The 26,352-nt window shown below is 47.0% G+C and overlaps 1 protein-coding gene and 1 pseudogene across 2 annotated transcripts in view; both read left to right on the top strand.

Moving 5' to 3' along the window:
* The window catches only part of UNC13C (unc-13 homolog C), a 179,482-nt gene that overhangs the window by 86,734 nt on the left and 66,396 nt on the right, over positions 1 to 26,352 (top strand). For both annotated transcript variants that reach the window (XM_066636656.1, XM_066636655.1), the window contains 2 exons: positions 23,537 to 23,706; positions 25,531 to 25,646. In XM_066636656.1, coding sequence (XP_066492753.1) covers positions 23,537 to 23,706; positions 25,531 to 25,646 — 286 coding nt within the window. The remainder of the gene's footprint in view (positions 1 to 23,536; positions 23,707 to 25,530; positions 25,647 to 26,352) is intronic.
* On the top strand, positions 6,406 to 6,527 carry LOC136659701 (5S ribosomal RNA; annotated as a pseudogene).

Raw genomic sequence — 26,352 nt, 5'->3', positions numbered from 1 at the left:
CTGGTGCTCTAGGGAAGCAGGAAAACTATCTTCTCGAATTAGTTATTTATGAGCTTTGCACCTCACAGATTAGTTGCCACAATCAGCTGGCAGGTCATGTATTCTCCCATCTATATTTAATTGTAGATGATCCCAGTACTGAGCTGTGTGTTTTTATGATGTGAGCGAAGGAAGGGGGGCATAAAGAGGGAAAGAGAGAGACATTTCTTGATTGCTTGCTTGGGTAATATGATGTCTCATAGGGTGGCTCATCTTATCTGGGAACAGCCTTCCATTCTCTCCTCCATACGTCTTCTTTTACTGCATTCCCAAGTTCCTTTTCAAATCCAGGGAGTTGGAGGTGGGCAGATGGAAGCAGGCACCTCCTGCCAACCTGCTGGTGGCTGCATTAGCTGGCCTTAAAGAGGAGCCAGCCCTGAGATGGGCAGTGCAAGGCAGTGAAGCATATCCAGCCCTTCCAAACAGCTTCTCCCCTCCTCCCATCTCTTCTGCCCCGGAGTAAAGCACCTCACACAGTGGCTGTCTAGGGCCTATGTGTGCCAACGGGTCTTTGTGTTACCGGTCTATTCCCTACATAGGCACAAAAGTATCCAGATATCCTTCCTCTGACTTGTGGGTGTCCATGTGTGTTTCTCTGCAGATTAGCCTCTGTATTTGCCCTCACTGAAGCTCTTGCATTTTAACAGCAGTTTGTGCAAAGGCAGTTCTCCTGGACCAAATTCAAGACTTTAGCACTTAGTGACTGCTTCCCAACTTTGTTTTAATTTCCCTGCAAGCTCCCTTGCAGTAAATGAGCTTAAATCGAAATTGGCCTGCTTGACTGGGTTGCAAGTCTGTTTGCCAGCCTGTGCTCCTAGAATCACTCTGAAGAAGTCCCATTGAAATCTGTAGACACCCTCCTAGCTGGAAGCCTAATTAAGCCATTTCTGCCCGATGTTGTATATACACAACAGGGATCAAATGAGTATACCTGTAGGCTGGGCACAAATGGGTTAATCAAGGGCACCTTATAATTCTGGCTGTGTTCCTCAAGGGGCTCTGGGGACAAAGCTTCAGCCCAAGCAGTCCTGGTTGTGGTTGCTCAGTTCCTGGAAATGCTTCTTTCTGAGCATGCCATAGCCCATTGCTGGGATTAACATCGGCCAGAGCCTAGGAGAGTCATCAGTGCGCACACAGTCTCTCGTAAACTATAAAAAAAAATGCACCAAATGGCTCTGCATCTGTAAGCACATTTCCTGAAAGGGTCTCCCGTAGTTAATGTCTGTCGCTGGAGCACATCAAGGTTCCGAGAAGGAAGTTGGGGCTCTGCCTTTCAAGATGGAAAAGATCAGTTTAGCAGGAAGATGTTTAAAGATGAAGATATTGACCATAACTGGATGCTGGTGTAGAAAGTAGAAATGTCGTACTGAGATCGTTCTGAAGACTAGATGAACCTGTGCCATCCCCCCCTGCCCCCTGCCATCCCAGATTCATGCCTCATCCATGATGGGAGCAAAAGGAAGGACCACCCACAGTTGGCCCAAGACTGCCTGGCACCTATGGTAGCATGCCAGATGCTCCTACCCCTGGTGGTGCATGAGCCTCTGCCCCTCCTGATTCCTAGATAAGAACAGGTTGTTGGGAATGCTCTAGCCCTCCCCTGTCCTCTCCTCCACTCTTCCTCCTTCACTCTGCCCCCTCTTCCTTTTCTAAACCAGGGAGTTTCCAATCCAGGGAGTGGCAGCAAATGGGCCAAGATGAAGGTGGGCACTCCCCCCGTCAATCTGCTGCCAATCTCACCGTGAGCCAGCCCTGGAACCACCTTGTTACCTGTGAGGCTGCCTGTGCTCTCAGACCAATGCCAGAAGCCCTACTCAGTCCCCTTCTGCTCCCTGACAGGGGCAAACAAAATACACCTTTTGGGTCATGGCACCTACACTTTGGGAGACCAGTTTGGCTCCCTCCTTGCTCACCTGTCAGTAGGCAGCAAAACCTGGACTCTTCCAGCAAGCTTTTGGGTTTAATCCTGGTGGATTTTATTATTTTCAGCTGCTGAGTCATGTTATGTGTATATCTGGGTGGGATGGGGTACAGTGGATTTGTGATTTTCGCCATAGGATTGTTTGCAGCAATGGTTGACTGACTGACTGAGTGATAATTTCCTGCCCTCTTAACCAATATACTTTTTTGGAGGTAGCAATAAAAACACTTGAAAAGAAAAGAGAATCTAATAGTAACAGTGTAAATTAAAACAGTAGACATGATATAAAACAATAAGCCCCACTGGAGCAGAATAAGGCAAATTCAATGGATGTTTAAAGCTACCTGGTGGCTGAGGTGTCTATTATACTAAAAGATAAGGTGGAGGTATTTATCTGAATCCATAAAAGCCAGCAAGGAGTCCAGGTTGGGTCATTTGCTGGGCAGTAGCTGCATCATACACCAAGTCTGATTCAGTCCTTTCGAACTGAGAGCTATCAGAAAGCTTTCAATGAATGCAAGTCGAAAACCAGAAGATTTGCTACCTGCTGTTAAGAGGGATACTCAGCACAGTTCAGTGCTTATCCAACCTATGTTGACCAGCCCCAAGCATGGAAGGCCAGGTGCATATTGTTTTCTGTGCATCACAAAGGGTTGCTGGGCACGTCTTTCTCCACCCTGCTTAGAGAACCCTTGGCCAGGTGAATGTATGAACCAGCACATGAAAAAAAGGAATCAACACAACAGCTTACACTTTGTGCTTGCATTGCCAGAAAACAAAGAACATATGGTGTGATTGGAGTTAGCTTTGATTCCCAATGCATTTTGATGCTTTAACTCTTTAATTATTAGTCTTATAGCCCACTCTGTTCTAGTAGTAGGTTAATGCTGGTGTTGTTTTTTTTCTTCTCCTGAGGCTCTGGGAGAGCATTCTATATACTTACTTGAGATGGCCCCCCCTCTTCGAGACTAGCCAGAGTTTCAACTTTGCAGCAGCTCCTCCAAGTGGAGGGGTGTCCCTGCCTTCCCAGATCTGCCCTCCCCGGAGGGAGAGAAACAGGAGCCTGCGTGAGCTTCTCAGAGTTCAGTTTTTCTTTTGTGCAGCTTAGTTTTAAGGGGGGCATTTTATTTCTCATTCGTTTTCTGCCTCTTAAGTTAGGACAGCGGGCTTCACAGTGGCAGGAAGGAAGGGACCTCAGCACTGCAGGTGCCCCCCCCCATGTCAGTTGGCCAAGTGACCCAGTGCTTCGCAGCAAGGAAGGCTGTACCAGCCTTCAGCAAGAACAAATCAGCTTGTTCAAGGAGACACAGCTTGGCTCCTTGAAAGACAGCAGGGAGTCGCTAGAGGCAATGGGAAGGGAGACACGCCAGGCTTCAGAGCATTTCCTCCCCCCAGTGCTATGTGCCAAAGGGACTTTGGTGCAAGTCTCTCTCTCACTCTCTGCTACATGCAGCTCCCAACTGCCTTCCCCTTTGATTTGGATAGGCAGGGAACACTGATTGCACGACCAGACTCTCTTCCCAAAATAGCAGAACAAAGACATTTCCAGTACATGTAGAGCCCTTGGGAGTGGCAGCAGCCAGTGGGGAAGACTCCTACAGCATGATTGAGGCTCCTTGGGACCAGAGCAAAAGCCTTGTAGTCATTCACATAAAGATTTAAATTCCTGTGGTAGATCTTTGCCTGTACTCATTTCTGGATGACGGTCTTCTCAGGTCATCATCAAGAGGGTGAAGCAACATAGAGGTAAACGTACCACACTTCCAACATCACTGATTTGTCATCAACTTGGGAAAAAGTTTACTTTCTCCAACTGCAGCATAAGAAGATAAGAACAGCATAAGAACATAAGAAGAGCCCTGCTGGATCAGGCCAAAGGCTCATCTAGTCCAGCTTCTTGTATCTCACAGTGCCCCACCAGATGCCTCAGGAAGCACACAAGACAACAAGATACCTGCATCTTGTTGTCATGTCCTTGCACCCGGCATTCCGAGGTAGCCTTAGCATCTGGGGGCAATCCTTGATATGACACAACACATCATGTTTCTTACGGAAGAATGCTGGAAGACTATTCTGGCTCTAACTACAACAATCCAAAAAGTCAAACAGGGCAGAACTATTGTCATCATCCTGACACATTCTGTCAGCGTCATCTTGCCAGGACATAGTCAGAAGGTTGTGGTTTCTCAGACCTTTACAGAATCATAAAGCCTATCAGAATCACCTCCTTATGAAGATCCCAAAGGCAGTTTAGGAAACACTGGTAGATGGTACCATATCAGCTGAGTCAGGAGATATCTTTTGCCATTCCAAATAGGATTCTGATCACTAGAGATGAACTGAACTGGGATGGGGTCACATATGGAAGGACTCATTGCTCAGAGAATTTGGTTCCCAGACAAAATGCACACACACACACAAATACATTATCTGGAGCTGTGAGCTATCAGATTGACTTTGCTGGAATTCCAGGATTGCATCTCAGAAGCTAAGCAGGGTCAGGCCTGGTTAATAATTGGATGGGAGACCACATGGGAATACCGGGTGCTGTAGGCTTATACCATAGTCTTTCAAGACTGAAGGTTGCCAACCATCCCATGCCATCATCTCCTCATCCACGCAGGCAGTGTGTTTTCCAAAGCCTATCTCAGCAAACAAGGACGAACCACGCATCACCAGGAGGTCAGTGCCTCGTTCAGGGTGAAAAATCTGGTGGGATCATTCAACCAGATTTGATTAGGCAGGAGGTGGAATCAACCCTGTATTCCCAAGTATTCAAGCAGATAGTATGTTGCTTCAGGCAACCATGCCTAGGCTTATTCACTACACCAGAAAATGCTCTACTCCCTAGATTCTTCTCATCTGGATGCAGTTGGAGTTGATGTTCTGAAAACAAAATGACTGGAGGGACTGCTTTATGCTTTTCTCTGCTTCCATAGGTGTTGTGGAAGGTATGAGAGTTCTAAGTAGAAGTAATTTTGTTGGCCCCACATTGGCCATAATGCCCTAATCTATTGGTTCCCAAACTTTTTTGACTGGTGATCCCTTTGGCCTAATGGACCATTGGCCGTGGCTTCCCATTAGGACTACAATCCTATACTTTTGTTGGTTGGCAGTTGGTTTTTCAAAAGGATTCTTCTGCTTCCTTGGCTGGTTTCTGCAGCTTCCCAGGGAGCCACGGCTCACGATTTCAAACCACTGCTCTAGTCAATATGCCACTGAGAGAACATTGGAGACCATCTTCTATCTCAGGGTCTAGTATGTCATCCCCAAGCACAAATGTGTAGATTAACCATTTGGAGACTGAAAGGCAATGGTCAAAGGAACTGGAGTGCTTGAACAAAGTTTAGCAGGGAGGAACTGATTGCGAGACCCCACCCCAATGTGCAACCAAGTAAGGCACCTGCAGGACAGATCTAGGGGGCTTTCTTTTTCCTGCCAAATCCAATTCTAATCTAAGGAGACAAATCTGGCATTGTGTCCTGCCATAATTAAAGTTATCTGCTCCATTTGCCCAGCAAGCCTACACTTCTGAGGTTCGAGCTCACTGTGACAGCAGCCTCCCACATTGTATGAGCTTCAGAGCAACATATTTATAACCTGAAATATTGTATTTGTGTTCTAGCTGGGTGGCTGTTTTCCTTTGACTTTGGATGCCTCTTTTGGCTGGCTGTTTCTAGCTTGCCATCTGGCGTCAATAAACAGCTTCCGTCTGCGCCGGCTGTTCACTCCAAAATAAGCAAATAAATGTTAATTAACTCAAATAACACAAACAGTGAAGCTTTTGAAGTCCATGAATTGCTGTTTTTGCCAACACATCCATTCTGGGCCAATTGCGATCTCTTGGCTCATCCTTGACATCAAACATGGGATATGTATAGACATTCTTAAACCCAACAGTAGGACTGCTGCGGGAGCGCACTTGACACCTTGGCACCTTTTGTTCACATGAACAATCTCCTCTCTGGCAGAAGCTGACTGCATAGCACTGATTGGCTATGATATTGATGTAACAAAGCAGCCTTCCTAGAGTAATGTTTTCAACTTCTTAATTGTTTTCAAAAAATAAGGCAGCAAGCATTCTCAGTTGAACACACAGTTATGTGATAATTTATTTAAAAAGGTGAGCAGTTCACTTGAAACACGGCAGGTGGATACAAGACAGAATCAGTGATTGGATTCGCTGTTGATCTGTGAAAATGCAGTAGGGGTGGAGCTGGGCTCAGACCATATGAGAAAAAACCACAGTGAGCCCCACTTGACTGTAGGTGCATACGTACTCTTTAATAACTTCAGTAGACTAAAGAGATAATTATAGGTAAGTTCTCCTTGATGAGGTAGCAGCCCAGTGCTAGAGCACCTGCTTTTTATATGCAGAAAATTCCAGGTTAAATTCCCTGCATCTCCAACTAGGGCTGGGAAAGACCCCTGTTGGAAACCTCAAAGTGTACTGACCTACTGTTACCCTGCACATGCCTGATCTTGTCTGATCTTGGAAGCTAAGCAGGGTCAGGCCTGGTTAGTACTTGGATGGGAGACCACCTGGGAATACCGGGTGCTGTAGGCTTATACCATAGACTTTCGAGACTGAAGGTTGCCAACCAACTGACCTAGATGAATCTGTGGTTTAACTCTGTATCAAGCAGCTTCGTATGTTCACAACTTTATACAATCAACCAAGAAAGCATTGCATTAATTTTGCTAAGTTAAGTGCAGATACAATGTGTACCTGAGAAACCAGGAATGAGATAGGATAAATGTAAGAGATTAACTGTCAGGAAGCCTAAGAATAGTCAAATGTCAGTGATCTCATGATTTTAAGAAACATGGTTTCTCACCATTTCAGTGCATCAGATGACAGTCCTAGTTGACGGTGTTTGATACTTCCCCTCAGCCCACCTCCACCAGTCCTGCCTCCCATCCTGGCCCTCAGCTTGAACCAATGAATATAGCATTGGGAGTGATAGCAACAGTGTACGTGTTTGTTTTATTTATTTTTAAATAGATAAAATAGCTTTATTTTTAGACTGATTTTCTCAGATTTACAAAAACTTGGTGACAATAACAACTGTAGGCACATAATTTGAAAACTATAAATACTAAAATAGCTTTACAGTCATAAACAATTGCAGACTTGAGAAGATCTTGCCAAATAAACATGTTTTTTAGTTTCTTCAGAAAAGCTGGAAGTACAGCAGGTGCTGTCCAGGTCTCTCTGGGAAGGGAGTTCCACAACAATGAGGCCACCACTAAAAACACCCTGTCTTTTGTGCCTGCAAACTGAACCTCTGATCTCAGAAGCGTATCTCTGGAATGGGCAGATGGTTGTGGGAGTATATTCAGTCTTCAGCTGACTTTGACCCTGTTCATTATAACCAAGCATAAAGTTGCAAAGCCAGAGCAGATCCTACCGTGCAAAAACTTGAGCACTGACAAGATTAGGAAGAAAACCCAATAAGAAAATGACTGAGGGCACAATCTTAACCTGCACTGGAACAGGCAGGTCAACTGGCCTGCTCTGTATCCAGCACAGGTTTGGTGCAGGCTGGGGCACAGCTTGGAGTAAGGGGAATCACTTCCCCTTACCCTGAGCAACTTCCTAGGCAGGTCTAGGGGGCTACTTGGATCTACACCACTTAAATCAGTGGCTCAGATTCAAGCAGCCCATGTAACACCGCTTGGGATCAGGGTTAGGATCTGGCCCAAGTGCCAGATTCTGGTCCCACCCCTGCCTGGGCCTGGCCCACCCATTGACCTGCCCACCGCCTGCCCTCTCCTAGCCCCAGTACACCCTTCCCAGGCCCTCCCCAAACCTCTGCACCAGGTGGTATGCAGTCAGAACAAACTTAAATCCATGCACGAGCCTTGCCTCCTCTCAGGTCAGAACAAATGTGCTCTATGGCACGTTTGCAGTGGCCAGAGCCTGCTTGTACCGGCTCAGGGGTGGGGGGGGGTAGATACTATAACTATTCCTTGCTATAGTATTTTCAGTGTCAGAACAATTGAGGGTCCTAAAGTGACTGACTAACAGCCGAATCCTGAGCTGCCTGGAGCTGTGGGACCTAGCAGCTCCACAGAGGGCTCCCGCCAGATCCAGTGCCTCCCGCGCTACCATGGGAGGCTCCTTGGGAGAAGGGGACGTTCATCCCCTTCCCCCAAGTAAGGGAAGCAGCCCCACAATGGGGCTACTCACTTTAGCGGTGACTGTTTGGTTACCAATAAAGTAAAGGTGCTCGTGTAGGGCAAGCAGCCCTGCCCGAGCGCCTTGGATCCTGCAGAGCTTGGCTCCGCGGATCCGCCTCTCCCCCGCCCCCAACATGCCTTCCCCACACCCCCAGCCACGCCTCCCCCTCCCCAGAACACCTCCCCCACGCTCCCCGACCACACCCCCATCTCCTGTTCTGCAGCCCGGTGGTCATGGAGACCGCCGAATTGCGGAACCTGGGCACCCGCCACACGCTGGCTCAGCACCGGCCGGAGCTGGACTAGCTCCGGTGGGAGCCCGACAGTAAGCCCCACAAACGTGCCTTATGGCACATAAGAACATAAGAACATAAGAACAGCCCCACTGGATCAGGCCATAGGCCCATCTAGTCCAGCTTCCTGTATCTCACAGCGGCCCACCAAATGCCCCAGGGAGCACACCAGATAACAAGAGACCTCATCCTGGTGCCCTCCCCTACATCTGGCATTCTGACTTAACCCATTCCTAAAATCAGGAGGTTGCGCATACACATCATGGCTTGTACCCTATAATGGATTTTTCCTCCAGAAACTCGTCCAATCCACTTTTAAAGGTGTCTAGGCTAGACGCCAGCACCACATCCTGTGGCAAGGAGTTCCACAGACTGACCACGCGCTGAGTAAAGAAATATTTTCTTTTGTCTGTCCTAACCCGCCCAACACTCAATTTTAGTGGATGTCCCCTGGTTCTGGTATTATGTGAGAGTGTAAAGAGCATCTCCCTATCCACTCTGTCCATCCCCTGCATAATTTTGTATGTCTCAATCATGTCCCCCCTCAAGCGTCTCTTTTCTAGGCTGAAGAGGCCCAAACGCCGTAGCCTTTCCTCTTAAGGAAGGTGCCCCAGCCCCGTAATCAGCTTAGTCGCTCTCTTTTGCACCTTCTCCATTTCCACTATGTCTTTTTTGAGATGCGGCGACCAGAACTGGACACAATACTCCAGGTGTGGCCTTACCATCGATTTGTACAACGGCATTATAATATTAGCCGTTTTGTTCTCAATACCCTTCCTAATGATCCCAAGCATAGAATTGGCCTTCTTCACTGCCGCCGCACATTGGGTTGACACTTTCATCGACCTGTCCACCACCACCCCAAGATCTCTCTCCTGATCTGTCACAGACAGCTCAGAACCCATCAGCCTATATCTAAAGTTTTGATTTTTTGCCCCAATGTGCATGACTTTACACTTACTGACATTGAAGCGCATCTGCCATTTTGCTGCCCATTCTGCCAGTCTGGAGAGATCCTTCTGGAGCTCCTCACAATCACTTCTGGTCTTTACCACTCGGAAAAGTTTGTGACTGTGGTCCACGCCACAGAGGCGCGGCATGGACCACAGGATCGGGCTCTAAGGGCACGATCCTAACTTTCCGGCACTGGCATAGCTGTGCCAGTGGGGCATGTGCTGCATCCTGCAGTTGGGGGACAGTCATGGAGGCCTCCTCAAGGTAAGGCATTATTTGTTCCCTTACCTCGGAGTTGCATTGCTGTTATGTCAGTGCTGGAAAATTGGTTAGGCTTGCAGCCTAAGAGCACAATCCTAAGATCATCCTGGGCCTGTGTAAGGGTCAAATCTTATCCAGCTTTCCAGCACAAATGCAGCCATGCCACTGGGTCATGAACTGCATCCTGCAATTAGTATTAGTATTAGTATACCACTTTTCAACAAAAAGTTCCCAAAGCGGTTTACAGAAAAAAATCACATAACTCATGGCTCCCTGTCCCAAAAGGGCTCATAATCTAAAAAGATGCAACACCAGCAGACAGCCACTAGAAAAGACACTGCTGGGGTGAGGTGGGCCAGTTACTCTCCCCCTGCTAAATAGAAGAAGAGCACCCACTTGAAAAAGTGCGTCTTACCAGTTAGCAGGGGTTAGCCATGAAGTCAAGGCCTCCTCAAGTTGGGAATGCTTGTTCCTTTGCCTTGGGGCTGCATTGTGGCTGCATCAACAGTGGAAAGTTGGCTCTTCTGCACTGGGGTATGAGCCTACTGCCGGCGCTGGGTGTTGTAAACAAGCCATAAAGCACGGTTATGTCATACTGTGTGTAGGGACTGCTGGCACTGGTGGGCACCAGACAGAGGGAAGAGCTCTGGGCAGTGGTAAGTTTTGTCAGGGTGGGGATGAGGCATCCCAGGGCAGGGGAGGGCAGGATGAGGTGAGCAACTGGATCAGGAGGGGAGTGGGAACTGGCCGAGCCTTGCTGCACCAGATCCAAAGCTCCCTGTTGAGCTGAAAAGCCCAACACGGAGTTCCTCCACAGAGCTCAAAAATAGCTGGCGCAGACTGGAGGGAACTGTACTCTTATCTGGGGGAAGGGCACAAATGTTCCCTTCTCCCGAGGAGATTGTGGCAGCTGCCACAGCGCCCATAGGGTGCAGCAGTAGTCATTTTGGTGCCAATTCTCCTCTGGGCACCATGTAGCTCAGGATTGGGCTATAAGTCACTCACGCTGGCCCAGGAGTGTCGCAAACCTGCTATAAAGCACATCTGCGATGACTTAGGAACAGGCCATGCTGGTAGAAGGACGCAGGCCAGCCTGCTCCTGCTGGATCCAGCAGCAAAGAGGAGAAGGAAGTGCCAGCCTGGGGAGGGTGGCACAGGGGCTTGAGGAGGGCAGGGGGAGGACGTTTCAGGGCAAGTGAGAGTAGGCAGCAGGCAGGCAGACCATTGGGTGGGCCAGGCCCAGGAGGGGGCTGGGACCAACCTCTGACACACAACCCCCCTCCCTCCTTGCACTGGGCTGCTCAGATCTGTGCCAGTGATTTAGCTGGCACAGATCCGAGTAGCCCCACTGAGGTGGCTGGGGCAATACCCCGGGTCCACCTCCAACCCTGAGCTGCATATAATGCAGGCCAGCTGGCCTGCCTGTTCCAGCCCAAGTTAGGATGGGGCTGTGTATGTTGTCCCAGAACTAAGGTTTCTGTTCAGAGAGAGACATAGGAGCAGCATTCCCCTTCCCCTGGAGTCAATGAAATGTTTGTGGAAACTCTGGATAGTCATTTCCACAGTGTATAATTAGCCTGCCTGAAGGAGGAGGGCCCTGTTGGGATTCCAGGTGAATCAGTGGGATGCCTGCCCTGTGCTTTGTGCCATTGGCATTCTAAAGCTCACCCATGGCTAAATGTGCAGGACTTCAGTGGGCTGTGTGGGTTAAAGTGAGAGGATTTTATTTTCAAAGATTCAAACAGCATCATGTCATGTATTCCCCTGACAGAAGACAGGGCATCCAGCAGCAAAAAATCCCCAGTGATGCTTGTTTCATACTCCACTGAAGCCCTGCAAGAAAGAGAATGAGTCATCTCACAGCCCTTGGGGGGGGTTGTCAGAGGTCATCACCCTTAAACGTGGATTCCCTGGATGTGAGTGGGTTCCTTCAGGCAAAGTGCACCCATCTCAGAGGCTGCCTGATAATGAAAGTAACTGGATTGTATGCGTTATTACTATCCCTTAGCAGAGGCACTCTGGAAATTGCAGTGCTCCATAGCAGTATAAGAAAACTGCTAAGAAAATCATTAAATTAGGGAGGTGTTGAGCCAGAAGTTATCTAAGACTCAAACTAAACATTCATGGAAGGTGATGTGGTAAGTGAAGGCAGTAGAATTCTGGACTGTTCCACTTCAGACTGCAGGTGGAGACTCACATTTTAGGATGCTATCACATAATAAGAAAAAGCCTCATTTCATGTAATAAAGGGACACAATGGAAGAAAGATCTCACTCAGACTGATCTGCAGTTTACTACAGACAGAATGTTACTTGCAAGGGAAGTATGGAAAAAGTATGACTCCCCACCTGCAGCCTGAAATGGAACAGTCCAGAATTCTACCACCTATGAATACCTCCTCACTCTGGGCAATGTCCTAGATTGGGTCTAGGCTAACCCTTGCTATGTGATGGAGCAACCAGCCTTTCATTATCATCAATGTCCCCACAAAAACGAACAAATGTTGCTGGGTTCCTTTTGTCCTCCTCCCTAGTTCTGTTGGAAGGAGCTGTTCCTCTCACCTACACCTACTCAATCTTTGCCTGCGAGCCAAAGATTATGGCTGGGCTTAGAACATGCAGAGCAGCCAATGCACCCCTTGCTCTACCAGCTGCCCAGATATACGTCAACAAGAACAAGGTTCCCTCACTTTGTGGGCACAAATCCTTGCCTTGTTCTGCAAATCCCTGGGGATGCTATTTTAAGAAAAACAAGAATAACAGCAAAGCAGATCTGCCAAGTATAGTTGGTCCCATCAAGCAAATTAAGACTTCAGCCCTTAGGAGAATGTAGTAGCTTGGAGTTCACTTTTCCTTTTTTAACTTCCTTGAGTGCTCATTAGCCATGCAGCTTTAAGTCCTAAGTCAGCCTCTCACTGAACAGTTAAGAACAAATAGATGTTTACAGTCAGGCAGTTTTGCAATTCCCTAGAAAGGAATCCTTCTGCCAGTCCTGGCTGTCATTGGAGAAAAGATGCCCGTTAGCAAACTACCGTTTCGGTCTTTCTACTAATACTGAGGATTTACACATATAAAGATGTCTTAGTTTTAACTGCTGCACGTTTCAATCTATACTGGGCCTCTGAGAGTAATAGAAATGGCCAAGGATTTAAAGCATGTGGCTTTCTGGTTAGAAGTATGGATTTATTTTACATTATGCAAATGGTTTCTGTGACCCTGCTTAGTCTTTAAATAATCCTGTGTTTGGTTTTGAAGATTTGATTACAAGAAAAAGGGAGTGTGGTGCTTGGGGTGGGAGATTTCTGTTTATCAGTTGTCGTCATGTTCCTGCTCCTTCCTCCATCTTATTCCTCCATTACGATCCATTGGATGATTTAGGCCCAAACTGGATATGATGGCAGCAGTTCCATTGGTGTAACTGTCCCAATTGTATATTCAAATTTTAGCAGCAAAGAGTAATAGTTGAGAAGCACTGAACTTCCCTCTACCCAACTCTTATCCTTCCAAACCCCTTTGCTGAAACGGGTTGTTTTTTTTCCCCAACCAAAGAGAGGTTGTGGGGTTCAGTGGGCTGCAGGAGGGAGAGATTTTGAAGCCCATCAAGTCATGGACTGAGTTTGCTGTTAAAATCTGTCCAGTCCCATCCCCCACCCAGAACTGCTATGGGGCAGTTCTGGATTTAAACACACGGCACTGACACATCCAGTGCATTGAATGGTCTGTTGGCGCTCAAATCTTGAGTCACTGAAATGATCCAACAGCCACAATTTCATAAGACTGTGTGGCATTTTATATGTGCTGCCTCTTTCAAAGAAGTGTTTTTGGAAAGTGAGATTGGAGCAGGGCTGCCCCAGGCCTTCTGATTCCTGAGGCAGCAGATCAAATGTCCCTGCCCCCCTTGTGTGACTCTATCAAACCCTTGCCTGTAGGTCCAGCCAGTAGTCTGAGCAACTCATCAAAGTAGCAAAACAACTTTACCTTGTTCTGTCTCTGCTTGACTGACTCCCTTGGTACAGTGCTCAACTCTAGCCTGGCCCTGACTATAATTCCCATCTCTGGCCCTCTGTTTTATTGAGTGACAGGACCTTTGCATCCTGGACAACTGTATCCCAGTCAAATGCATGCTGGTATTGAACATTTGCATTCCTTCTTTTTGCATTCTGGCCATTTGCATCTCAATATATGTGTATTTCTATTAGACGTACTTTTTAATTTTTAAAATGCAAAGGTAGTGTTAGAGTTAGGGCTGGGATAAGAGGTTTGGGATATATAACATGGGGTTTGTTGCCTAGTTATAGTAGAATGCAAATAACCAGGATGCAAAAAACAACAACAAAAAAAACAGGCATGAATGTCCAGGGACTCAGTGACCGGAATGCATTTGACCAGGACAGAATAGTCCAAGGTGCAAATATATATCCTCATTTTATTGCAACCGAACTCCTGACTTTGGCTTACCCTCAACTGCTTTTGGCTTTCCAATTATCACCCACCCAGACTTCTCTAGCCAAGGTGTGAGAGACTCTTCTGTTAAGCAACTACCTGTTGGCTGCAGTCCTGATGTCTCTTGCTTCTTACTGTGCATCGGTTCTGCACCACGTTTCTTTGAAGCGTGCCCAGCTGTGCCCAGTGTAAGGGAACAGCTTGTGCATCTTGCACTAGGACCTTGCACCTACCCCATGGTCACATAAAGGTGTTTTTTTTTCTGGACCCCAGAATTAGGTGATGGAGGGGCAGGTCCAGGGGAAGGGTTGGGCACAACACAACAGTGTGCAGCTAGGACCCCCTGGGTAGTGGGTGGCGACTACAGAGGAACTGAGCTCTGATCACTGATGCTAACACTGGAGATCCTGAGGAATGCAGATCTTAAGGACCGATTGCAGCAAGTCAAGAATCTGCTGAAGACGGCTTGTTCCCTGTAAGCTGTCACCGCTTTTTTCCTTCCTTGCCTTACTGCAAAACCATCTTAATCAAAAGAGGCCAAGCAGGTGCATCCAAATCCCCACCCAGGAAGGAAGAGGGTCTCCTGGCTTTTAATACACCTAATGCTTACACACAGTGAAAGCTGCAGCCTCCGTTCTGCATGCTTGTAGTCCTGTGTGCTGCAGCTTACCTTTGTCGTAATGTGTTCACTGACAGATGGGAGATGCATGAGACCCTGCAGGCGAAACCATCACCGTAAAGCATGTTAAATGAAATAGATCACTAAATGAACACAGGTGCAAAGGCTGCGAATCGATGTTACATTAATACTGTATGAATTAGTAAGGAGCTATTATTCAAATGACCTCCTTTTATGAAAGGCTGCATGTATTCACCAACCAGGAGGCAGGGAAGACAAGGGAGGAGAAAGCCCAAAGACAGGCTGGCTGAGTTGGGAGGGGGCACTGTGGCACACTAGGCTGCAGTGGGCTGAGCAAAGGGTGGAAAGAGGAGGAAGCAAAAACCCGATGAAAGGGTTTATTTCAATGAATTATCTCCCACCTTTCCTTCTGAATAATCGGAAGGCTGAAGGTGGCATACACTATAGTCAGAAAACCTGAGGGGTGATGTAATACTGGGGGCGTACTATCGTCCTCCAGACCAGAAACCGGAAGGGGACCTTGAAATGAGGAAACAGATCAGGGAGGTGACAAGGAAGGACGGGGTTGTAATCATGGGGGACTTCAATTATCCTCATATTGACTGTTCAATTTGTGTTCTGGTCACGAAAAGGAGACCGGATTCCTTGACATGCTAAATGACTGCCTTAGAGCAGCTAGTCATGGAGCCCACCAGAGCCCAGGACAGAGGACAGGTGACTCTGGATTTAATACTGTACTCAGGTACTCAGGACCTGGTTAGAGATGTCAATGTTACTGAGCTATTGGGGAACAGTGATCATGCTGCGATCCGTTTCTAGGCCAATTCTATGCTTGGGATCATTAGAAAAGGTATTGAGAACAAAACAGCTAATATTATAATACCATTGTACAAATCGATGGTAAGGCCACACCTGGAGTACTGTGTCCAGTTCTGGTCGCCACATCTCAAAAAGGATATAGTGGAAATAGAAAAGGTGCAAAAGAGAGCAACTAAGATGATTGCTGGGCTGGGGCACCTTCCTTATGAGGAAAGGCTACGGCGTTTGGGCCTCTTCAGCCTAGAAAAGAGACGCCTGAGGGGTGACATGATTGAGACTTACAAAATTACGCATGGGAAGGATAAAGTGGATAGAGAGATGCTCTTTACACTCTCACATAACACCAGAACCAGGGGACATCCACTAAAATTGAGTGTTGGGAGAGTTAGGACAGACAAAAGAAAATATTTCTTTACTCAGCGTGTGGTCGGTCTGTGGAACTCCTTGCCACAGGATGTGGTGACGGCATCTGACCTGTATGCCTTTAAAAGGGGATTGGACAAGTTTCTGGAGGAAAAATCCATTACGGGTTACAAGCCATGATGTGTATGTGCAACCTCCTCATTTTAGAAATGGGCTATGTCAGATGCAAGGGAGGGCGCCAGAATGCAGGTCTCTTGTTGTCAGGTGTGCTCCCTGGGGGCATTTGGTGGGCCACTGTGAGATACAGGAAGCTGGACTAGATGGGCCTATGGCCTGATCCAGTGGGGCTGTTCTTATGTTCTTAAAACAGTAAAATGCAAAATAATGAAATATAAGTGCAATGGTTTTTTAAGAAGTCACAAAGAATAGTGCAATAAAAGCATTAAAACAGAATATGGAATACAACCACAAAAGCAGCTAACTAAGAAGGGAAGGCCAGGAGAAAAAAGAAAAATCTTCAGCCCTCTCCAGAAAGCTAACATAGGATAACATGTTAGCATAACATGTTAACATGTTACATGTTAACATAGGATAACATGTTAGAAAGCTAACATAGGATGTTAGCTAAGATAACATCTTAGCTAACATAAAGCTAAGATAGGGCAGTTCTTAATGCTACTGGGAGGGAGTTTCAGAATAAAGGCACCCCCATAGACAAGGCCCTGCTCGTCCTCATCAGTGTGGCCCTTGTCAGGTTAGCATGTGTAGCAGGTCCCCCTCCACTGACCTTAGGGGACAGGGTTAGCTTGGGGTTGGCTTGGTTGGGAGAAGATGGTTCCTTAAATGTCCTGGTAATGGGAGGCTTGCTACTGGAGAGAAACCTTACACAGGTCTTGGAGACTGGCAAGGTTGTTTTCTCTGTTCAAGATCAAGGTGAGAGTGGGAGGGCACAGCCTGCTTTACATGTGAAGAATACCTGCTTTACATGTAATCTGTGCCAGGTACAATCCCTGCATCTTCAGCTAAAATATTAAACCTTGGGAAGTTGGTGCAAGTCAGAGTAAACCATACTGGGCCAGATGAAACAAAGGTCAGGTAGCCCAATCCTGAGCTGCCCAATGTGTGGGGCTGCAGTAGCGCTGGAAATGGCTGCCGCTGTATCCAGCATGCCCCAGGCAGCTGTTGCCGCCTGCTCAAGAGAAGGGGACATTGATCCCCTTCCCCTCGGGTAAGGCGAGTAGCCCTGGAATGGGGCTACTCAGTTCTACAACGACCCAAAGGTCGGCATAGAAGTATGAGCCTCCATGTTGGGCAGGCAACCCAATACAGAGGCTCAAGATCCGGTGGAGCTAAGCTCCACCAGTCCCGACTTCCTCCCGTCCCACTACCTCCCCCCAGTACGTCTCCTCCCCGCCCTCTCCCCCTTCACCTCCCCCCACTCTGGAACGCCTCCTCCCCATCTCCTCCCATGCCCCCACCTACTTCTCCACTGCCTGGCAGTCCGTGCGACCACCGAGCGGCCGAGCTCCGGTGCTCTGCTGGCACTGGGGCCTGCAAACGTGGTAAACCGGCACACACGCTTTAGGATTGGGCCCTGACTCAGTAGAAGGCAGTACTGATCCACAAGGATCAGCCTCTATCTTGCCGGGTTCTCCATAGAGCTGAAGAGGACAGCTGAGACAGTTGCCTCAGGGTGGATTGAGATGCCCACCTCTACCACAACTCTTGCTCCTTGGATTCTGAAAGCATTGAATCAGAATATGGAATACAACCACAAAAGCCAAAAGCGACTAGCTAAGAAAGGGGGAGTTTCCTCCATTGGTCAGTGCCGGGTTTTGAATATCTCTCTGTGACACTGTCTCTGCTCAAGCCCTGCTGTGACGCTGAGGGCCCAATCCTAAACTGGCCAGCACCGGCGATATACGTATCGCCAGCTCTGGGTGTTGTCATGCTGTAAAGCACATTTGCAGCACCAAGCATTGAGGTAGGGTCGCCACGGGGCCTCAGCGCCGGAAGGAGGACAATGTAGAGCCACTGATGGTAAGTAGCAGTGCCAGGTGGCGATGTGGCTTTTGGGGGAGGGAGGATGGTGGAACAGAGGGAAGAACTGGCCCAGGAGGGGGGTGGGGCTGGCGGAGGCCTCCACCACTGATCCTATGCCCCTGAGGGCTTCTCAAGTCTGCGCTGGCAACATAGACTAAGATCCCCTTCCCCTAATGAGAACTCCGGTGACCTTCCTGGCCCTGCTGGATACAGTAGTAGCCATTTTGGTGCCGCTGCAACTGGCGACACCAGGGAGGATTGGATTGGGCTGTAAGTTATGAGGATGTTCTTCTCAGGCTTGTCTGAATGTGGATCACCCCCCTCCCCATAATCAGCTAGTTGGGTTTCTCTTCCTTGCTCTGCTCTTTCAGCATGTCTGCTGAAACCGGCCCCTCTGCCATCATTTCAGTATCTAATAAAACAGATCCCATAACCGCATGATGAGTTAATTAAAGCCATCCAACACAGTGCTGGGGATGCAGTCCTCCATACTCACTGAGAGGGAAGTCCCTTCCCCCTTCCCAAGCAAGTCAATTTGGCTGCACCTCCTGCAACTGGCACAATGCTATTTGATGCTATTTGGAGCCACCATAAAAAGCAGCGTTTCCCCACTTCTTCAATTATTCATAAGAGGGGAAGGATTGATTTTGTAAAAATGCTGCCAGTCTCCAGGGGATGGGGGAGAAACGGAGCCCAAGTGCCAAGGAAGAACTTCATTTGTGAGTTGCAAGGCTCTTGGGTTAGGGAGACAGTCTCAGCCCTGCGCCAGACAGTGGAGTATGGTGGCTGGCTGGGCAGATGGGCATCACAATTGCAGTGGAATGTAGCTGGAGTAAGGAGCTTTTGGTGTTACTGGGCTACCGTCTGCAGCTTTAGCTCTCCTGAGGACAAAATTGGGCTAGTAGCAAGCAGCAATCAGAAGTGTGAAGCTTCCTTTTTCAATGCTGGAATTCTCGGCCTGCACACCACTTTGGATTTTTTTTCTCAATTGGGAGACATTTTATAAATAAATAAGCAACCCCTCAGTGTCTGACTAGGAGGCAGTCCTTGCAACAGAGGACCATGTCCTTACCATGGGTGGCAAGAGCTCTGCCCTGGCATGGACTAGTCAGGTTTTTGGAAACTATGAAAGGTGAAAAGCATGATAGTGAAGGAGGTGGAATTAGCGACAACTAGGTGTTCCTTAATTTTCTGCTGAATTTGAGGATTTAAGTTGCCAAATATTTTACCCCACAGTTCAGCGGACCCTCATGGCAACATGCACTGTCTGGTCATAAAGGTTGTCTCGTATCGGGAGGTTTTCTTGTGCTCCCAGGAACTGGGGGCCAATTCATACGGGAAGAGCTGCTGCATCTATCTTCAGGATGCCTCTTACCCCTGAATATGATTCCAAATACGTTTGCTTAGTTGACAGCAAATAACACTGTCTTCTTGAATGAGCCACTGGATGAACAAACACATGTCATTGTACCCAAGTGATGTGCTGGCAAAGAACTACACCACTATAGCCAGTGAGAGGCACTTGTTTTGCAAAGACAGCAGTGTCGTAAACTTAGGGGGTTTGGGGTGCTCAGAGTTCTTGGTTCTCGAACCCTAAAGCCCTCAAGGCCCCCCCGTCCATTAGTACTGCCACCACTCTGTATGTGCCAGTGCCTCAGTCCAGGGACACTGAGACCCTCTAGGCTTAATTCTATCCCTTGCAGGCACTGAGCGCTTTCTCCAATTAAAGCTTCAGTCCTCAAGTTACTAGACCTCAACGAGCACTTGGTAGCTTGCTGAACGACTAGGCAGGATTCTGAACCTTTGTCCCCAACAGGCAATGAAACAACTTAGTAAAAGAGATTTAGGTTTATTAAGTACATAAGGTTACATAAAGTTACAGTAAAGCAGCAGATGCTAGAGGCATACACATCTAGGAAACATATCAGCAATAAAATAATAAAGCTAGCTGGCTATCTCTATTAATCCCTAACTCTCACCTGGGTCAGCTTCTCTTGTAGATCTTTTAGCTCCAGGCTACCTGTGAGGCCAGGTGCCCATGATGGACAATGGAGCTCCAGCGTGCAGGATGTTGCACCCAAAAACTCTACCCGAGAAGAACCGAACACACCCCTTGGGCACTCATTATTATACTTCTCATGCTAATAGTACTGAGGTGACTTCATACTTATTTAGACTGTCCAATCAGAAACTTTTGAGGACAGAACCTTTTAACATTCCAATGGTTTGGAATTCTTGTTGTCTGTCCTTTCTGGCCAACAAAGGAGAGACAACAATCTTTTTGTTTGTTTACTCACATTCTTGCAGCTAGGAACTGCTAGCCACTTCTCCATTACTGACTTAGTTTGGTTCAGGCTTCACATGCTAACCAAGGCCTAACATGTGTATATCCATGACAAGCAGTCTTCAGTCAAGTCCCTGAAATCACAGAGAAGCTGTTTGGGGTTGCTGTTCCTCAAATATCAACCCCACTTGTGTTTGCAAGCAAAGTAAGAAAAGATTGGTAGCACTGTGACAACAGTGTGGTTTCCTGAAGGAGAGCTGAAGCTATTGACTTAGCATTCTTCTTTCAATGGTAGGAGAAGAAGTCAAAGAAGGATGGATTGAGTGCAATCGGTTTGCCAGACATTGAATTACATTTAAATCTATAGGCTCCTCAGTGTTCACTTCATATCCTCAGCAGTGAATCCTGTCAGTGCAGCCATCTTGGAGGTTTATGAACAGCCATGAACTTTCCTTAGGTTTTGGGAAAGCGCATGGGTGCTCATAGTTTGGAAGAAGCTTGGTGCTAGAGAACACGGTGGTGAAAATGCCATGCAGTAAGTGTTGATGGAGAAACAATATCGTCAAACAATATGAAGTCACAAAATGAGTGTCATGCTTGTTTTCCCCTATTTTTTAATGTCATAAATAGTGGCTCCAATTCCCAGTTAGTGGACATAGACAGTTCTGATTTCCTGTAGAAATTTCTGTATTGATGCCATTCCAAAGTCCTGCACAGAAATAAAGTTTTGTGAATGCAGAAAAGAATGTAGAGCACATCAGTGTCAGTGTAAAAATAGCAAAGTTGAGCAAAGTTCATAGCTGGGTTTGTAAAGATAAACTCTTAACTTGTTCCTGTATTCAGGAATGGCTGAGTTCAGCTCCATTGATTTGGAGAAAAGGATGTGATCAGTCTTGACAACTGTGCTCCTGTCCTAAATTTTCAGAAAGATGGAAGAATTGCTGTACGACAGTATTTGGTAGGTTGAAGTCCTGTGTTAGACTGTTGGGGATTGGCATGAATCTTACAGACAGCATGTATGATGTGAATGGTAGCCAAATATAAAATTTGGTAGCATAGATTTTCAAATTTACCACACTTTTTTTTTAATTAAGCTACATTAGAGTGCCACTAATTCCCCCCAAATGTCTTTGGGCCCAATCCTATCCAATTTTCCAGTGCTGGTGCAATTGTGCCAGTGGGGGGTGTGTGGCATCCTGTGGTGGAGAGGAAGTCACTGGGGCCTTCCAAAGCTATGGGAACATGTGTTCCCTTACCATGGGGTTGCATTGTGGCTACACCAGAGCTAGAAGCTAGAAGCTTTCTCTGGATTTCTCTGGATTTCTGGCAGAGTGTTTGTGAGCTAAGGAGAGCCCTGCTGGATCAGACCAAAGTTGATCCCATCTAGCCCAGGGGTGGCCAACCTTTCAACTTTAGGTTTTGGACCTTTAACAATTGTGTAGAGGAGGAAATTTCAGCAGGTGCAACTTGTCGTCTCACAGATGCCAGGTGCCTCCAGGAAGCCCACAAGCAGAACACGGAGGCAAGAACCTTCCCTTGCTTCTGCCCTCCTCCTCCTGCACCTGATATTCACTGAATATTCTTTCTGATACTCTCCATTTAGTTATCATGACTAGTAGCCTTACTAAATGGGGGAGGAGGGCAGAATCAAAGGGTAGTAGAACTGCAGGAAGGCTCTTTTCAGCTTCTGTAGCTGATCCTCATGGCCCCAAGCAACCTGACCTTCGTCCCATTTATGGAGGCAAAATGTCAGGATGCATGTGTGACACCTTTTGAGGCTCAGGAGTAATGAATTGCGTCATCTAATTAACTGGACAGCCACACTTGTTTAAGGGGAAAATTGTGATTATTAGAGGAGAAAATGAATAATTAACAACAGGCTGGAGAAATCCAGTTTATAGTAACAAGGCTTTGTTTATGCATTGACCTAGATTTGCTCCACGTCTGTTGGTGAGACAGGGAATGTACCTTTTCCCATGAATAAACACAATCATAATTCTTTCCCCATAAATGATCAAGGCTTGGAGTTAAAACCCAGCGTTTTATAAATTTACTCCATGTTAAGCCACAATCCTACACATGCTTACCTAAGAATTGCTCCCATGAGACTCAGTTGGTCTATCAGATTATCTTCTAAGCATAGCGGTTCATTGCAGTGCAGTTCTATGCATGGCTACTCAGGAACAAGCCGCACTGAATTCAGAGGAATTTACTCTCAGGTAAGTGTGTATAGGATTGCAGCCAAAATTTATATATGCAGCTTTTGAAATAAGGAAACAAAAAGGTGTGTTGCAAAATACTGTATGCTGATTGTTCAGGGTGTGGCTTTAGCTTTTGTGATGGCAGCCACTTTCCAACAAGAAATAAAAAATCCCAACCCCAGTCATCTGCTCTTTGAGTCAGGGATGGTCAAAGATTTCCCAGCACCTGAGGCAGCATGCCAAATGTAGCACACCTTTCCTCCTCCTCCTGCTGCTCCCTGGATTCAAAAAAGAAGGGAACAGGAAGATTGAAAGTGTGAGGAAAGAACAGTAGTGGGTGATTATACTGGAGACTTTCTAGCCCACCACTCTTCTCTTCCTTGCATCTTCTTCTGCTCCATTCCCCTCTTCCTTTTCCAATTTAGGGACAGGAAGAGAAGTGGTAGAGGTTACTCAAAACCATGCCAAACAACTGCCCAAGGCTGTCAGCCTTGCAAATCGGTCAGCTCTCCTTTGGGCATCCTAGCCAACCCAGCTGTGGATCTTTCTCTCACCTTGAACAGATACCTAGAGTCCATTCCCCCTGTTCTCTGCCTCTAGTCACTTATCTGGGCATTTTTCGCATTCCCCTTCTGTACTCAATGGATTCTCTGTTTTGTCTGTGGATACTGGCATTAGCCAATCATTCCCAGGTCAAGGTCCAACCATACATCTTCTCTCATTTGTTCCCAAGTCAGTTGTCACGTATAATGCAAGACAATCCGATTAAATGTTCTTCTTCTTTTCAGAGTTGATGTTTGCTGAGCCACCAACATATGTTTTGACAGGAATGGTGCTAGTTTTAGGGCCAGATATGCACTTTCCAAGAAGATGGAGTATTCTTTCCAAGGATATTTTTGCAGGCGGTTCCTTTCAACCCACAGTTTTTAACAACTGGAATGAAAATTTCACCGTGAACTGCTATAAAGATGGAAAATTAGACCCACGTGAAGCTGTTACTAGCTTTATGGGATGTTGCACACCCTTTGCCTTACGTGTGATGTTAATCTGTTATGATAGTAACCACAGTCTATTCCATTATGTTCTTTTTCAGTGAATGCCACAACTCGACAGACAGAATAAAAGTACGCGTTTGGGATGAAGATGATGATATAAAATCTCGAGTGAAGCAGCATTTCAAAAAAGAATCAGATGACTTCTTGGGGCAAACAATTATTGAAGTGAGAACCCTCAGTGGAGAAATGGACGTTTGGTATAATCTTGGTATGTGACTCTCTCTTTTAGGTCAGACTCTGCTTGTTTTGCAATATGATGCTTGTCTCTTGTTCCTGCCACCAAAGTCCTGGTCTCTTCCCATTGCAAATATCATGTTTGGAAGGGCATTTTATAGTAATTTCTCCATCACTCATATCTTTGCTTGCTTTCCCATAATCTAGGCCCATCAGCACCACCTTAGATGGTCTCACCAAGGCATCTTCTTTGTTCTTTGTCTAGTTTTTGCTCAGAAACTTTCAGCCCTCTTGCTCTTTGAAACCAGACTAGCCCTTTTTTGAAAGAGTGCAGCACGACCTCCTTTTTTGCACTGGTCTTTTCTGCATATTTTATACCTGACAGATATGCTCTTGCCGAAGCTCCTACTGAATATGTTCCTGTCATGCTCTTAAAAAAAATATTTCTCTCTAGGCAAGAGATGATTGGTAACACTGAATACAGCTGTTATTCATGACAGCAGGAACTGCCCTGTGCTGGAATCAAGTGCCCATGTTTCTAGGCCTAGAGGTCTGCCCCAACTTCTGCTTTTGGCAAGTTCCAGATCAGTTGGCTGCTGAGACAACATAGTAAGCCTTCTGAGAAGCTCAGGGCACTGTTGCATCTGAGGTCTAAGACCTTTGGGCTAAGCAGCTTCTGGTTAGGTCTCCAGGCTGTTTGTCTGGCTCTTCTCCTTGGCCCAGTCCTTGTACTGCTGTTCTTCATTCTGCCTGAGTTGCATGTTTTGCTGGTTTGCCCATTTTGAGGATTTGGAAGCAAATCCAATAGATTGCCAGGAGTTCCTGGGTCATCCTTCTTTAGAGATTGTACAACATACTTGCAAACTCAAAGTTGCTTTGGCTTCCCTTGGGCTGCGTGTCTGAAACTAGCTCTGGTTCTGAATTCTGCTAACATCTCCTTGACACTCTGCATATGCAAAATACTGCTCCATTCATTTCAGCAGAGGGAGCCCGTCTGTGTCTGCATATGTTGCTGTTCCCCTGGACTCTCCTTCATCCCACAAGGGGTTTTCCACATCCTGGCAAGTGGGAGTATGACATGTTTTTTTCCAGAAATAGGTAGAGAGAGAGATGCCTCACTAATTTATTCAAAGGAAAACCAAATCCCAGTTGCAGGGCAAATGCAAAGCAAATTGTTATCACCTTGGTCTTCTGAAAAAGTCCCAGTCCCCTGCAGTTCTTTCTCCCAGAACGGATAATTTCTCAGGCAGGTTAGGTGGGTGTTTGGCAAAGCAACACACTTCAGGGTGAGTGGGGGGTATCACAGGGCCCAGCTAAACTATTGGGCCAGCTGGGTATCTGGGTTCTCTTCAGCACACTCTCCCATCTCTAGGGGCTGCCCATAAGAAAGGAGCCCTTGAACCCTCCTGCCCAAGATGCAGTTCTGCTTCACCTTCCTCTCTACCAGGTGGATCCCCAGTGGTGTAGGTCTAGCTGCTGGCAATAAGCTCCTCTTCTTAAGGCTTCCTTCAAGCAGTATTCTACCCATCTTTTGTTATGCCCCAAGATGGTCAGGTGCACCTTCCCAGGACTTCCCTCTTCTCTCCCTTCTCTCAGTCCCCTTTGTCTTCCCCCTGAGGTCTTTTCCTTCTTACAGATTCCTTTGTCTTTTTCTCTTCCCTGCTGCTCAATTGAGGCTGCTCAAACCTGGAGTCCCCAATAATCTGCTGTTCTCTTTGCACGGACAAGTTTTTGAGCATAGCCCAGGTTATTTGTTGGACAAAAGCAATAAGTAACAAATGGCAGCATTGCCTTTCTCAACTGCCAAGAATCCATTTTTGGCCATAGCCAATGTGTTACTTTTCCCCCTGTTTATTAGACAAGCGGACGGATAAATCTGCTGTGTCTGGGGCCATTCGGCTGAAACTCAACGTTGAAATAAAAGGGGAAGAGAAGGTTGCACCGTACCATGTGCAGTACACCTGTTTACATGAGGTATGTGATGAAAACTGGTTTTTGTTCTACTTGTGATTATGGAAGTTGCCAAGTTATGGGTCACAAGGAGTCTAAGGGTGGTTCTGAGGCAGATTAGCCTATGCCTCTCTCCCTGGCCTGACTGGGCACTGAGGCTGAGAGAGAGCCCAAAAAAAGAAGAGGCAGTTGTCCCTGCAGGAATCAAGTGAGGTGGTGCAGAGGGTATGAGCACGGAAGGGGAGTGGAAGCAGTGAGCTGGTCAGGATTTCCTGTGGAACTCCTTGCCGCAGGATGTGGTGTTGGCATCAGGCCTAGATCCCTTTAAAAGGGGATTGGACAGATTTCTAGGAGAAAAGTTCATCACAGGTTACAAACTGTGATGAGTCTGTGCAACCTCCTAGTTTTAGAAGTAGGCTACCTCAGAACACCAGGTGCAAATGAGAGGCAACAAGATGCAGGTCTCTTGTTGTCTTGGGTGCTCCCTGAGGCATCTGGTGGACCATTGTGAAATCAAGCTGGACTAGATGGGCCTTTGGCCTGATGCAGCAGGGCTCTTCTGATGTTCTTATTGTGTGGGTTTGGTGCAAAGGAGTGAACACAGCAGAGAATATTGGAGGCCTTCTGGCGAGGCAGATGTGGTGGTTGTTTCCAAAGCTCTCTGATGTTAGGAATTGCTTAAATTTGGGTGATTTCTTAGATTTTTCCCAACAGACTGTCCTGTCCCAAT

The sequence above is a fragment of the Tiliqua scincoides genome, chromosome 8 (genome assembly GCF_035046505.1).
Source record: "Tiliqua scincoides isolate rTilSci1 chromosome 8, rTilSci1.hap2, whole genome shotgun sequence".
NCBI classification, from domain to species: Eukaryota; Metazoa; Chordata; class Lepidosauria; order Squamata; family Scincidae; genus Tiliqua; species Tiliqua scincoides.
The sequence above is the reverse complement of the archived record's forward strand: the minus strand, read 5'-3'. Positions and strand labels throughout refer to the sequence as shown.